The sequence below is a fragment of the Priapulus caudatus genome, unplaced genomic scaffold, assembly GCF_000485595.1.
Source record: "Priapulus caudatus unplaced genomic scaffold, Priapulus_caudatus-5.0.1 Scaffold1349, whole genome shotgun sequence".
Classification (NCBI taxonomy): domain Eukaryota; kingdom Metazoa; phylum Priapulida; class Priapulimorpha; order Priapulimorphida; family Priapulidae; genus Priapulus; species Priapulus caudatus.
Genome location: NW_014578410.1, coordinates 47077 through 62804, shown reverse-complemented (window position 1 = coordinate 62804; position 15728 = coordinate 47077). Strand labels below are relative to the sequence as shown.

The window sequence follows — 15728 nt, the reverse complement described above, 5'->3', positions numbered from 1 at the left end:
GCGCGTGCGTGTTTGTGTGTCCTTGTGTGTGCGCGTGTGCGTGTGCGTATGCGTGCGTGTGTGCGTGTGTCACTGTGTGTGCGAGTGCGTGTCCGTGTCCGTGTGCGTGCGTGCGTGTGCGTGCGTGCGTGTTTGTGTGTGCGTGTACGTGTGCGCATGCGTATGCGTGTGCGTGTGAGTGTGTCACTGTGTGTACGAGTGCGAGTGCGTGTGCGTGTTTGTGTGTCACCGTGCGAGTGTGTCACTGTGTGTACGAGTGCGTGTGCGTGCGTGTTTGTGTGTGCGTATGCGTGTGAGTGTGTCACTGTGTGTGCGAGTGCGTGTGCGAGTGCGTGTGCGTGTGCGTGTGATTGTGTCACTGTGTGTGCGTGTGCGTGCGTGCGTGCGTGTTTGTGTGTCCTTGTGTGAGCGTGTGTGTGCGTGTGCGTGTGCGTATGCGTGTGCGTGTGAGTGTGTCACTGTGTGTGCGAGTGCGTGCGAGTGTGTCACTGTGTGTGCGTGTGCGTGGGTCTATTAGACAATAATTAGTCTAAGTCTTATCTTGGCATTAACATTAGCATTAAGTTTACGATGTTTCTGAAAACGGGCCCCTGGTCATTATATAATATATAGCAGATTATATGGTCAATACGTGACGTTTACCTTGTATACAGGCGCATGCGAGCGACTTCAGCAGCACACAGTCGTGACATGACCGATCATCGTAGAATGGTTCCAAAATGCATGATATGATGAGCGACCGGCGCAGGACACACGGGGGAGCGAGACGAGATGTGGGGGGAGGGGGGTGAGTCAACCCCGCGCGGTGGTTATATACGTCGACTGCCGTCGTGTTGTCAGGCGCGCAGTGAATCCCGTGTGGAAACCTTTATGTGAATTCATGTAGAATGGCTTCGATCCGTAGACTATGTTTCAAACGTGTACTAGTATGTAGACGGCCTAGCTCTAGTACTATAGCCCGCAGGATCGCTGCCGCAGGGCTATAGCACATTAGCGCATAGCTGCAATCTAAGCAAATGGTCCAACTGATGTGACCAAAAATTTATCAACAAAACGTAAAATGATCGGGCTTTTTAACACTTATCTATCAACATGGACATCTCACCTATCTTTTTGAACACTTTCACAACTTTACACCAGGTATTTATGCTGTTATTCCTCAAAGATAGCACTTATCGAAATTACATTTCAAATTATGTGGCGTGCGCACGCGTAATGTCACCGGATATGTTGGCAAAACGCAAGACAGCTATTCTGCGTGAAAGGGTGCATGTATTATTAACGGGGGTGGTGGGTAAACTCGCCCTGATGCGCCAATGTGCGCACAATCGGGAGCACAAGCAGGAACACCCCCGTTAATAATACATGCACCATAGCTGCTTTGCGTTTTGCCAACATATCCGGTGACATTACGCGTGCGCACGCCACATGATTTGAAATGTAATTTCGATAAGTGCTTACTTTGATTTTGAGGAATAACAGCATAAATACCTGGTGTAAAGTTGTGGAAGTGTTCAAAAAGATAGGTGAGATGTCCATGTTGATAGATAAGTGTTAAAAAGCCCGATTATTTTACGTTTTGTGGATAAATTTTTGCTCACATCAGTTGGACCATTTGCTTAGATTACAGCTGTGCGCTAATGTGCTATAGCCCTGCGGCAGCGATCCTGCGGGCTATAGTACTAGAGCTAGTAGACGGCCCGGCCTGACCGGTTTAGAGTACGGGTAAAGAACAGCAACAGAGCTGGCCTATCACGTACACGCACGGGCGAGCACGTGTCGGTGATTGGCAGTTGCCGTGGGCGTGTCTCGACGGGAAACGTTTAAATTCTGTTTTTGACGGCTATAGGACGCTCGCACATTACCCAACAATCTTTGTGGGGCATTTCGAGCCGTGCCCCATCTTCGTGGCTACTCAAAACCCTCGTGCTATGAACAGAACTCTCGGTGGACGATTTTCAGATCATCATCCCCTATACCCTAAAGGGACTCGATAAAGTATTCAGAATAGTGCAGGTTAGTTGTATTGGCGGCCGCTATGCGGCGTTTTCGTGCTGGTGCACGAGGAGGGCTGCATGACGTCAAGCCATTACCTAGTAAGAGTAAGACATTACCTAAACAAGTAACAAGTAGGCCTAGTAGTAGTAGTAGTACACACAAACACGTATAGCATTTAGTTTCGAAACATAGGCCTATTCTGTAGTATAATTATACTATAGGTTTATTCCTATCCTAGTAGTAGTATAAGTATTCAATCACAAACTTACATGTCCAGCAGGTGTTTTGCTACCTCCGCATCCGACTTCACATCAATGGCCTTCTTTGCTGCTGCCCATCTCTCGATTTGAGCATGGATATTTATTCTTGATATTCCTTTGCGAGCGTTGACGCTTGATATTCCTTTGCGAACGTTGACGCTTCCTTTTCTTCTCAGATTCAGTAAATACATTTCTGCGTTTGGCTCGTTTTGTTTTCACACCCACCTTTCCCGCGTCCTCCATTACGACTGCCGTTGTCACGGTCTGAAATAGACTGGTACTCGCTCCCACCTCGATTACTCGATGGGACCCTAAGCTGAGAGGTGGGACCGGGTACCAGTCTATTCTCTGTTTCAGGTTTGTTGTGCAAAATCTGAGGCGCAAACGTTTGTTTATACCGCTGGTATCGCCATCTAGTGAGCCGAAACCTAAAAATTATCAGTTTTCCCAGTGGTTATATATAGACTTGTTTTTTTCCTGTTATGTGCTGTTTCCTGGGGCTGAGCCTGGGGTACCCATTTGATTTTCAGGAGGGATTGTACAGCTCTAGGAAACTATTAAAAGCGGCCGAGAGCTTATTACTACGGTCTAGAATATCAAGACCAATTCATGGTTGAACAAGACCAAGACATGATAGCACATTTGAAAAAAATACCTGGGGCCAGATTCAAAAACACAGTATATGCTCGATATAGGCTATTAATGTGGAATTCGCAAAAAATCAATTCACCAAAAAAACTATTCTATTTGTGTGTGTGATATGCATAATTCAAACCATAGCATATGTACGGACACAGATAGTCCGAGCCGACGCAGACCCCAGTAAACCCGCACCCTCAGATTAGCAAAGCGAAGTTTACGTCTGCATTTGCGGACTAGGACACAGAGTGCTTAGCAAACTTCAAAACAACGTTTTTAAATCAAAACCAGTTTCCATACAAAATAGTAATTTTATTTGTGTTTACAACGACAATTCGATTTTCTCATTTGAAACATTTCTTCAGGGTAATGCCTTGTAAAAATCTTTCATAAGAAATACTAAGGCTACAGTGCAATCATGCCGTGATTATTTATAAATACATGCATCGACGTAATCTATACATTTAGAATAATGTAAATAATACAATACACATATATGGAATTGTAGCGTACCGGTAACCATACTGATGGAAGCAGCAACCCGTGAATAAAATCTTTAGTAAGAAGTTGTCAATATCAAGCCCACTCCCTGTCATATTATATAACCAAACCATATGGCACATTGATACAATGGAAGCAGAGCATACGAGATTGAGGCGAATGTGTTGCCGACCTGATCTGCCAAGTGAATAAATAACCGGCTAGTATGTTTGGAATCAACGTTCACCTTATAATTATATATCACAACCAGATAACATTACACTCCCAGGTCCAGTAATTGCTCTTACAATCCATTTAAGCGTCTCATATTCGTTGTTCAATATCGTACGCGATTCATTATTTAGCCACTACATGGCGGTGGAGCTTGATCACGGGCGTGTTAGCTACACAGTGTCTATAATTCCATTATACAGGTAGCATGTAAACGCTTTAGCAGTCAGTGATTCATTGACTGATATTCTGTCACGACAGCGTAGACGTAAATAATCCGTAAATTAACAATGTAAAAATTTGTAGGAGATAGCGATGCACATGCACACACCTGTTGTATTACATGTACACATCTGTGCAGCTTATACAGATATGTTCACGGTTCTACTACACGCACACATATGATATATAACGTATGTATATAACAATCTGATAGGTGATCAAATAACTATAATACTAATGTGAATAACTTATGTGCCGTGCAAATGTAGCCACTCGTTGTTAATTAAGTCATAACCTAGCTGCCACCATTAACTTGTAAGCTATTATAACATGTACACGGGTTGTCTAAAAGCGCTAAAAGTATTAAAATGTCTGCCCGCATCAAATAAACTAACGCACGTGCATAATATAATAACGCGCAGATAAAATGTCAAAAGTTTAAGAATAAGTATCTATAACTATAATATAAACTGTAACTGGCTATCAGGTATCTGCTACCGTAAAGCGTATGAACAAGAACATAATAGCATTTGCCTACACATTTCCACACATTGTGCTTCTCAAACGATTTGCCCTCATGGAAACTGATACTCAATTCTCTCACCATATTTCGAGTAAAATCGGCATTGAATACATCCCGTAGTGCAGCCGATGTGCACTTATGCAATAGTCGCTTGTATAAAATCTATTATATTTATGTGGCAGTGACACTGGTATATATAAAATTCGTCTCGGGGGGGGGGGAACTATTCACCTTGGCACTAAAGGTCACTCAAACTTCTGAAACCTAAACATCTAAATAGGATAATACCTGGAGAAATTGTCAAGGAACAGAGCTCAGATACAGTAATTCTGTGTACCCAGACATCTCTCCATGTGTATTTTCCTCACCTGTATCCGCTATGGCAGTACAGCCTCATACATCTTGCTCATAGACGGCTTGCCAGAAGTACTGGATACCGGGACAACACTGGGACGCCAGGTGAGGTGTAATTCAGGCAACGTGTGGCATCACGTGTTGCTCACGGCATGTGCTGTACTATAGCTCCCCCTGGTGATGAAATGTGACTATGTCAAAATCATGTGTTGTACTATAGCTCCCCCTGGTGGTTGTCCATGACATTCTCACGGCGTGCCATGTGCTATAGCTTCCCCTGGTGGTGGTATGTAACCTCATGCTCAGGGCATGTACTATAGCATATACATATAGCATGTACTATAGCTCTTCTTTGGTGGTGGTTGACGTAACTTAAGTCCAGAGCATGTCTGGCACGAGCCCCTCTTTCGTTGTAGCTGGCGGCCTCATGTCCACGTCAGCTAGGAAATGCAGAGGCAAAAAGACGAGATATCCCTTGACCCTCAACAGCTGCTCTCTTGCTGCATCAACGTCCGTGATTGCCAGGTGGCGCTTTGCCTTTTCCTTGTAGTCGGCCAACTGCTCAAACGTGCGCACGAGGTCTGTCGGGATGCAATTGAATACCTGTAAAACAATGAAAAAACAATGTGGTTTCGGATAAAAATTTAAACGATCCAATCTATTGACCTTTTTGGTGCTATGGGAAATGCAGGGAGTTCTCAGCATGTTTCCATTGAATAAAACGGCAAAATACAGGAAAACCATATAAAGATGCAAAGAGCAAAGCAACAACATGTTTTCGTAGTTTATATTATATAAAGAAAAACGAGATTGCAAGAAATGCGAGATTGTCACTTTTAAGAGTGTTGTAAGACATGGGGTTGTAACAGAATGACGCACCTGGTCACAGAAAATTTTGGAATTGCATAAAATATTAGTACTAACATCACTAGTAAGTACATCCTCAACTCTTATAGGATCAGTGTGGTTATCATTAAAAAATTGAAAGCATCCGAACAACTGGCCTTTTTGCTACACACCCCAGTCACTTACTACGGGAAATGTATGGGTGGAGTTGCAAGTGAGTTTTCATCAAACGAAGCAGCAAAATAATAGGTACAACGCACTTTAACCATACAACGATTGAGCAAATTCAATTATCCATGGGGCCGTTGTCAGAAACAAAATTAGTCGCAACATTAGTCTTACCATTAACTTCCACTCGTAAACCGTTGACAGAAACATCGTAAGGTTACGAGAACGAAAAATCGTCGCAAATATCCTCATAACATTACGAGAGCTCAGACCCTCTCGTAACTTTAATATAAAGTTGAAAATAACACATTTACACTACGAATTACAATTATAGTGATATTATATTTTATAATCATGAATAAAATGTGTGTTTTTCATGAAAAACACGTCAAAATCATTAATTATCTACCGCTAATAAAACAAAACAATACATTTACAAATGGCGTATGGCATTTGTTCTCTTGTTCTAAAGGTTTTCCACGCTTGCCACGATTCTCGCGTCTCGCGTTACAGTGTGAGAATTTGTCTTGTTGTGCAGAATTAATTCATGACCACGTCGTTTTTCATCAAATATTATTTATATGTGGTTAGCCATCATAATATGCATAAATTACTGTGATGTACAATAAATGTGTATGAATTTGAATTTTGTGATTGATTCTCATCCAATCAGCAGCCTTGTGATGAAGTTCCTGTTATCGTAAGTTTTCTAATAGCTGCGATGTGTTTCTGTCAACGCTAGTCTCGCAACATTAGCATTAGTCGTAAGTGTTATCGTAGCATTAACTTTAGCATTAACTTTACGATGTTTCTGACAACGGGCCCCATGTTTTCAGTTTATATTTTGTAAAAAAAAAGAAGAAAACTTTAATTTGCAAGAAATGCGAGTCACTTTTAAGAATGTTGTACGACACAAGGTCATAGCGGTATGACGCACCTGGTCATAGACGTCCGTGTTGATGGAGGTTGTGCGGATCCACAAGTTCTTGTAGAATTCGTCCGTGACCGGGTCGCCGACGATCTGATTTCCATTCTCATCGTCCATGAGGCCAAGCAGTTCCCTGCACGCAGTGCGAACAGAAGAAGATATACGGTGGAATGCAGCTGTGACTAACCACAGTCTCACACTAGTGTATTGCTGTAGTGTGCGAGAGTCCGTGCGTGGGTGAGTGCGTGCGTGAGTGCGTGGGTGGATGCACGTGTGCGTGGGTGGGTGCGTGGGCGTGTGTGTGGGTGCATGACGGGTGCGTCTGCGTGCGTGGGCGCGTGAAGGATTCGTGCATGCGCGTGCGTGCGTGATGGGTGTGTGCGCATGATAAGAAGGCTGTCGAGTTCTCACCTGAACACCTGTGTGCGGAGTGAACCCACGAACAGTCCCCTCTGACCGTCCTTGCCATCGAACGTACACGGAACAAACTCCGTGTCTTCAAAGATGGCCGCTGTCTCGCTGTCCCTGCTGCCACGCATGCTGCGCTCGTTGATGTTGGCAGAACCTATGATGCAGAGGCGGTCGTCTACGATCAACATCTTGCTGTGGATGTAGATCAGCTCAGATACCTGCAAACGTGAGAATCATTCATGTCATATATGCGAAAACGACAGCAAGGATGGGGTGTAGTAACATGTATACCAGTTATACATACTAGTAGGCATGAATGCTAGCATCAAGACCTCGTAGTTAGGCAGTAATTACTCTCTAATTACAAGCTCTTGTTAGTATACATGCAGAGTATAAGTATACGGTAGATGTATAGCATTACCATGATTCATGGTTCTAATGGTTAGGGGCTAAGGAATAGTAGTATAAGTAAAATAAGTAAAATGATATAAACTTATAAGTAAGTAAATCACCTCAATCTGCATAGCTGGCCTTTCTCTCTGCACAAGGCACAGCAACGACACTAACACAAACAACTTTACATTCTCAGTTTTAATTTAGTAACAGGTACCTGTTTGGTCGATGGACACAGCTAATTCGATAGATTTCATAAGATAATACTGGATCTACAATGATATATTAGTACAGGAGTTTGTGTTACTTATTATTAGTACAATAGCCAGTATTGTTACAGGGCCTCGTAAAGACAGAAGCTTTGGTTATGCAGACTGCTTTCACCCTCACCCTACTGATAGATAAAGTCTTATTAAATACACACACACACGTACTTACCGGTTTGTCATCCAGTTCGTCATGTGTGCGCATGCCGTGGAAGGTGATGTACTTCTGAGCGGGGATTCCTGCAGCATGAATGTGTCAAATGTCACACCAGGTGTCACAATGCACATAGATGTCACACCACGTGTCACAATGCACATAGATGTCACACCACGTGTCACGCGCCGCATACACAGTGACACACAGCACATGGCAACACTGGTAACACAATATGCACCGTCACTGTTGCTCAATAAACCACACTACACGTCACACTACAAGACAGATCGCATGCCACGTAACATCTTCCATCTCACTACGACACGTCACATACCGACATTAATCGCGCCGCGCCGCCATCACGTGCACCTACCGGCTGCTCCGAGTTTTTCTAACAGAGAATTGCCGCCGCGCGAGATGGAGGCGTACTGCCAGTGAGTGACAGCCTGAATCGCGTAGCCGCTAGGAGCTCCTACTTCTCCCTCGAAGCCTGGCAGGAGGGGCATCACGACGTACACCCTGCATGCGTGAGAGAGACATGACAGCACCATCGTGTAAAACAACAGTTAGGAAGCCTGGCAGGAGGGGCATCACGACGTACACCCTGCATGCGTGAGAGAGACATGACAGCACCATCATGTAAAACAACAGTTAGGAAGTCTATTGTCACAGCTGCCTCCGTCGGAGGTGTTACAAGACGGAAGCAAACACGCAGCAATGTGTGGAAATACGTGTGACAGCAGCTCACACATATTATGTGAGGTTCATGGTCACCACCGGCATCTCACGCACTTTATCAACCTTTCAAATGGATGCGTGAACACAGTCGACCCGGCATATAGGGAAGGGTCGATCAAGCAAAAGCCCAACGCCTTCGTTGTAATTGGAAAAGAAACCCACGGCAACGTGCTACTATGTTGGAAGCCGGAACTCACGGGAAAAAACGCACCGCGCCGTCTAAAACACTGATGTCAAATTACATGGATTATCACGCTTTAGAGACTTAGCGACTTAGTGGCTTAGTGGGTTGACGTGGGCGTGAGTATATTCACCTGAAGTTCTCGCCTGCCTCGTGAGCCTGCCGGATGCGATCGAACAGAGCCTGAGCAATGCCGTTAATCACAACAGTGCTGTCCATCTGTGTGATGAAGAACTGATTCTGTAAAGTAAGCAATATACAGTGTGAGTAACACTACCACGCACAGGTTAGGTGAACATGTTGTGAACGTGTTTATATGTAAAAGCAGATGACGAAAACATATAGAGCCAGTGGCTCAGAGAGAGAAGGAATGATCGCTGGAGGTGGGGGCAATTGCTGGGACAGCAAGTGACAAAGATTGAGAGAGAGGCAGAGACAGAGGGACTAGGATAGAGACAAGGTCAGCAAGTGAACATGTACGTCCTTCCATCCGTCTATACGTACGTACATACATACATACATAGAAGGACAAAGGTGAAACAGACCACCATACAGGTACATACAGACTTGGGTAGATGGACGGGTAGACAGACAGGCACTGCTATAGCGTTAGTTACCTCTATGTAGATGAAGTATTTAGCTTCTCTGATGGCTGTCAGATAAGCCTGGTGGATGGAATCCTCAGTTCTCTCAATACCAATGGACCAGTCACTCACACTGCGCAGAGCCTAGAACAACAACAATATGATGATGATCAGGTATCTATGTTTTTTTACTACCACTAACAGGAGCAGCAGCGACAGCAACATTGGTGATGACTAGGATAGTTAATACTGCTTTACTGCCCTCTCCTGAGTACTGGCAGAAACACAGCAATGAGTAGGTTATCTATGCTTGGAACTAATGGCAGCAGCAGCAATAGAGGTTTCTGCAAATATTTAAATTACCCACAATGCAACGCCGTGATGACCAGGGTCTCGTTATGCCTAGAGTCCCTTAATATAGAAGGGACTCTAGGTATGCCAAGCTACTACTGCCCTCTACTGGCCAAAGTGGATGGATTAGCAATACAGTGTTGACCAGGGTATATCATATTACTAACATCCTCTCTAGTGGTCACTAATGGCAGCAGCAGTAATACAGTGATGACCGGGGTATATAATGTTGGTAACTCCCTCTACTGATCACTAACTGTACTACTGGTTGCAACACAATGTGAAGTAGGGTATCTGTCCAGACACACGTTAATCATGATTATTTTCTGCCTCCACACTAATATCCTGCTGCAAATAAACTTGTTAACAAAAGGACAGCTCTATATTATCTATACCTGCACTTGACACTTGATAGCTTGGTTCTGAACCTCTGGTGGCACTGTGATGTTGTCATAGGATTTTGGCAACAGCAGCGGAAAATGTTCCTCAAACTTTGCCTTTTCCGTCTTTGGGGGTAAATAACATAAAATCGTACATCAAAATGAGGTAACGCAAGATTTTATGTTGTAACACATTTGTCAGCGAAATGACCAAAGTGAATCGAGCTTCACAATACGACAAAGCAATATATTATGTAATGTGAATAAATGTGAATAAATGCAAGTGAACTTTTACAAAGTCAACCTTAATGAACATGTGTAACAAGCCAACAATGTGTAACGAGGGAACATACGATTAGTAACGTCAATGATAGAACGAATGAGATATAGTATAGAAATTAACTTTAGTAAAACTCGAGATACGAGCGTTTTCACATTCGCAGCAGACGCCTTACTTTGGCATGGTTCCAACGCTGTACGAAGTGGCGAGCGAGGTCGCGCGCGGGGGCGCCGTAAACACAGGACCCGATGTCGTGCCACGGCATCCGCGGCGTCGTCTTACGGTCAATCAGGTCTGCAAACACAAGAACAGCAGTATTACGCGACAGCGCACATTATCACGTGAGGTGTGTAATGTGCGGGTTATGTTGCAAGAGTTATTCTCACATCGCAGTATGGTGACAAACTGTAAAAAGATGCAGGATGTTATGACGCCATCTTGTTTAGACACTAGGTAAATTAAACACCATTTAAATAAAGCGGTTCATTAAACGTAGCAGAAATCGCGTTAAAAATCGCGCAAAATCTCAGCGCGTGCCATTAGCAGCATGTTTGTCACGTGCTGCCCCCTGGTGCACAAATAAATCTTAATAATGACCAACTTGTGATAAGATACCACGTTACCTGAGAATGGTACATTTAGATCTGTAATGTCCTTGAAGATGAAGTTGGAGTAATCCTTGCCAACCCACAGCCTCTTGCCGCTGCTGTCCACTGTAAATGCTTTGGGCAGGGATGGTGGTTGCACACTACAACACCATAACAACATTTACAGTTAGTGGTTAACGTAGTAGTAGTTCATTGCTAACGTTTTAGCTTCGCGGCATCATATAATACACTGGGGTCGTGAAGTCGATCTGTATCCCAGAGAGACGGTTCAGCCTCCATTAAATAACTGCTCATTGTCCACAAACATATACAGTTAGCCACGAATCAATAGAGAAGCATCCTTAAACTAATAGTGGCACTAGCAAACATGGGAGCAGGCATTACGTAGCGTAGTCGGAGCAACATTGATTATAATGTTTACACATCTATTCGCGGAAGCACAGTTTGTTTTTTTTCGCCACAGCACGTGCGACAGCAGCTGGAGATATTGCCGCACATAACTAATGTCTCTCCCATAGGAATGTCAGTACTGAACACGTGTGACGCCTCTCCCAGAGGAATGACAGTACTGAACACGTGTGACGCCTCTCCCAGAGGAATGACAGTACTGAACACGTGTGACGCCTCTCCCACAGGAATGATAGTACTAAACACGTGTGACGTCTCTCCCAGAGGAATGATAGTACTGAACACGTGTGACGCCTCTCCCACAGGAATGATAGTACTGAACACGTGTGACGCCTCTCCCACAGGAATCAGTATTCGCTAACTTCCGCACTCATTGATTCGTCCATCTCTGTTGCAGTGCTAGCCACGGCAACATCAGGTACCTGACTACGTATTACGTAACTGTCTAACAGTACGGGCTTCTCTGTATTGAAATTTCATTGAGCTGAGAACTAGAACGACTTTGACAATGATAACACACTGGGATTTCCATCAACACGTCTCGTCACACGGTCGGCTGAATGCGATCACTAGTGTAGTAGTAGCGTTGCGTGGAAACTGACAGGACGGAACAGTAGCATGATCGCCAAAGTGTAAAGGTCTCAGATGCAGTAAAATGCTATAGACTGATGCGAGTGTTTTTGGTATGAGCTCCTGGTATCAATTGATCAGCCCCCATTGCTATCTTTTCATCAGTCAGTGGTTGAGGTCAGGAGGACTCCTTTGTGCGTCCAGAGATGCTCCGAGTTATCAGTCGAACAGTCAGTAACCTGGGCAGCAAAAAAACAAGAAGCTCAATAGGCAACTGTGCTCTGAAGCATGAAATGTTATATATGCTTACACTACATGCTACCTTTGTTTTTTATGTTATAGTTATACAGTATATTACTATAGGTATATACACACGAGCGGTCGAAATTATTATCTTTCGGACAGGAGGAGACACGTTACGCGAACAGAGGCTTTCCTGGTACTCCAATGAGAAAGCTCAGTACAAATATGGAAGTATACTAATCCGGTGAATTTAAAACTAAGAGATAGACAATAATACAACGCCATGTGCATATATAAGTATAATTTAGATATATGAGAATTTATAACTAACAATGCTTGGCCACATAATAAACGCACAATACTGAACATTTCTGTTCACATTCAGATAGCGCAAGAGATGGATGAACATAATCTATGCTTTTCATAATTGTTATTTCAATTATATTTGTAGGAGTACTGTTACCATGCGCGCTAAGCAGCATGCGAGTGTCAGTCTACAGACTGACCCTCGCATCGCTCCCCTTGCTCGACTTGATTCTAGCCTATCGCGCTACGGGATGTCTAGTTCTTCACGAGGTCTCTAGGCGACGCTGCCAGGTTTCGCAGCCTTAGAGCCGCCAGGGGCAGCAGACGTAGTCAGGTCACCATGGCCTTAGTTTGTCTCAAGTTGTTGAGGCACTCTGCTACTCCAAATATTAATCCTGCAGGGCGCCGGAATGAACGCACAAGGTGCGCCATGCCCAGGGACGCAAGTTAAATGTTCTCTCAGTACTAGACTGAGAGCCAAGAGTATTTCGCTGGCCATGCATATCAACAAACTCATACGGCCAGATGACCTTATGACAAAATTAACTCCTAGTTCCTACATTTCACTGCGGCGTTTGGCTTAAACTCCCAGCACAGAGAAACGAGCGGTGATGGAAACCACTGATTCGACTAAACTACACCGTGCAGTCTGATGACATATTCTGGAGAGGCAATTACAACGTTGGCTGCACCATCTGCCGACGTGTGATTTGCCAAACAAATGATAGGCCAATGGTCAGCGGGTTCGGTGACGTCAACGTTTTTATCTTTTGCTACGACAATCATCGGTGAAAACCGCAGCTAAACGTCTCATGGCTATGTGGCGGATTGCTTGGCAGAACACAGGTATACTGACGCAAACAAGCGTACGTGTTGTCAGATACAAGCACTTCGCAGGTATAATAGAATTTGAGAAATAACTTGCACGTGTCATTTACTAGCCATGTAATGTTTCATACTAACTTTTCAATGCCTTTACTAAGACAAGCCGCGCAGTGATGGGGGAAGGGGCATACGACGATTTAGAGTTCTATTTATCTGTACGACTAAATGCAGCTGATATAGGTATGTGTGGATTTCAACACTAGTCATGGCCACAAGGTTATTTGCTAGTCTAGTAGCTGGAGAAATTCTACGTACGTTTGGCGTAACGTTAGTCGCTACTCATGTGTCCGGCTTAACTGCTGGGGCCGACTACAGAATGTGATATTCGACTCACAAAACTTAACTTATTAATACTGCTCGATTACAACCCCGACCGCGTAAATTACTGGTGTGGGTTTCCGGCAGAGTGCTAGGTTGATACCGAGGTAGGTGGGTTGGCTTAGAGTTGTTTAGGTATTTTTTTAGGCTATTGTTTATAGGACATTGTTTAAGTGGTTCTATCTCTCGTTTCTTCACTCGGGTCATGCATGTACCCTCAACAAAAATGTATCTTAGTATTAGCGCGTTATCGAGCAATCAAACGTAATAAGTGACTCCAATGTTTAATTGGCGTCATGCAGACTGTTACATATGACGCGCCAACGATAGGGCCGACAATAACAGTGCGTGGCGCATGCTGAATTAATTCGGTTTCTGCCGTAGGTTTAACATTGTGCTTTTCAGTGCTGGACGACTACACACGAGCTTCAAAAATTCTGAGGAATGGTCTTGGTGATCTTACGAATGATCAGACCACCAGAAGCTTCTCGTCGTGATGGCATCCAGAGGCAAGACTTACGGGAGGTCCCGTGTCGCCTTGGGGTTCTTTGAATTTTGTCTTCTTAGGGACATGAAAAAGCTGAGTGGAAAAAGCTAATCACATGCCTGCTCTAAACCATAGTCACATTAAAGACAGTTGACTGTCTCCCATAAACTTTCCGCCAATAGCATAAAATTTGCAACACAGAGCGGTGCTCCTCGACGCGGTAACCGTCTCGTCAAATGTCCATGGGGCTACACTAACCTGAAAAAAAATACTCTACGCCCATTAATTTATCCAAATTTATTTGAAAGGGTTACAATTTCGGGTCGAGGACCCACGGCCTACTTTTATGAATGGCTTGCCTGAGTTTAGGCAAACAGGCATACGCTGCATTAAACAGACAAGGGAGTCGGTTTTTTTTTTCTCTACATTGGACCGATTCCCGATTGAGAGCTTTCACGCGTAAGTGCGATTAGGCATATAGTTTTCACGTGAACTTGGGCCTATACTGTATATTCACATGACAGTTTAGTTCCATGCATGAATCTTCACCTGGATCAGTGTTCACTACTGTGTTGCCAACTAGGGCTTCATCTCTAAACGCTATCACGTGCTGAGTGGATGTCGGCGGATGCGTAGGCCTGGAGGAAAGCGAACCGTTACCGCATCGCGTAGCCACTGTGAGTGCTTTTAACCGGTCGTTTTAGGCCATGGAAAGCGCATTCGGAGAACGGCGGTACGGTCGATCGAAGCGCACGGCCTAAAATTGTTATGGAAAGTTTATGGAAATTCTTTATGGACTAGAGGTAAAGTTCCATACATATTTTCGCATAAAACTTAGGCAGTGGCGCTCGACGGGGTACGGGTCTGCCAACTGTTCCATGGCTAAAACGACGCGTTAAAAGGATAGACCGAAAACAGGGACCTCCGCTGCGCAGCTTTTCTTAGTTTGTATTGTGTGCCATGACAACAGCCCTAGTTTTGAGACAAAGTATGAAAACCTATACCCATCTACTAGGCGGTTAACTTCAATAAAACTTTCCATAAAATTTAATGGCCGTCGGCTCTCGACCGGCTAACCGGGTCTCAGGATGTTGGCATGGAACTAATAACCTGAAAATACTCTAGCTACGCGCATTTTCGAACAACGCTTTTTTTTTGTATGGCGCTTGTTATCAAAAGTTTCTCATCAGGCGAGGCAGATTGTATTAGCGAATAATGTGATCTCTGTATTTTTCATACATCGCATTAAGCTAATCAGTTTGCTGCAAATGATTTATTTGATGTTGCCGGTTATCCGCTCATAATAGATCCTCGACCATAACTATATTGTTTATGCTATTCGTATTACCTAGCATGCAACCAGCTCTAAGTACCCACAGATCCGCCCTACCAGTTTGATGTTGTCTGGGTTCATTCTGTATATGAGGGAAACTTGCCTGTAGGGCTTGAGTTTTGATGGCCCGCCAGGGCCGCTCTACTCGTCTATATTACGGCAGGAACAAATACCGCTTTA

At 44.2% G+C, this 15728-nt stretch overlaps 2 protein-coding genes across 2 annotated transcripts in view; both read right to left on the bottom strand.

The window, feature by feature from the left end:
- Nucleotides 1-2368, bottom strand: part of LOC106816323 — a 16475-nt gene extending 14107 nt beyond the window's left edge. Inside the window, exon 1 of the mRNA XM_014820905.1 lies at nucleotides 2268-2368. The gene's annotated coding sequence lies outside the window, so the exon portion shown is untranslated. The remainder of the gene's footprint in view (nucleotides 1-2267) is intronic.
- Nucleotides 2369-3187: 819 nt separating this feature from the next.
- The window catches only part of LOC106816322 (phospholipase D1-like), a 37743-nt gene continuing 25202 nt past the window's right edge, over nucleotides 3188-15728 (bottom strand). The window contains exons 12-21 of the mRNA XM_014820902.1: nucleotides 11014-11138; nucleotides 10566-10684; nucleotides 10126-10236; nucleotides 9413-9523; nucleotides 8929-9035; nucleotides 8250-8395; nucleotides 7892-7959; nucleotides 7061-7278; nucleotides 6659-6782; nucleotides 3188-5310 (exon numbers count right to left, since the gene is read on the bottom strand). Of these exons, the coding sequence (XP_014676388.1) occupies nucleotides 5080-5310; nucleotides 6659-6782; nucleotides 7061-7278; nucleotides 7892-7959; nucleotides 8250-8395; nucleotides 8929-9035; nucleotides 9413-9523; nucleotides 10126-10236; nucleotides 10566-10684; nucleotides 11014-11138 (1360 nt within the window). The 3' untranslated portion in view covers nucleotides 3188-5079. The remainder of the gene's footprint in view (nucleotides 5311-6658; nucleotides 6783-7060; nucleotides 7279-7891; nucleotides 7960-8249; nucleotides 8396-8928; nucleotides 9036-9412; nucleotides 9524-10125; nucleotides 10237-10565; nucleotides 10685-11013; nucleotides 11139-15728) is intronic.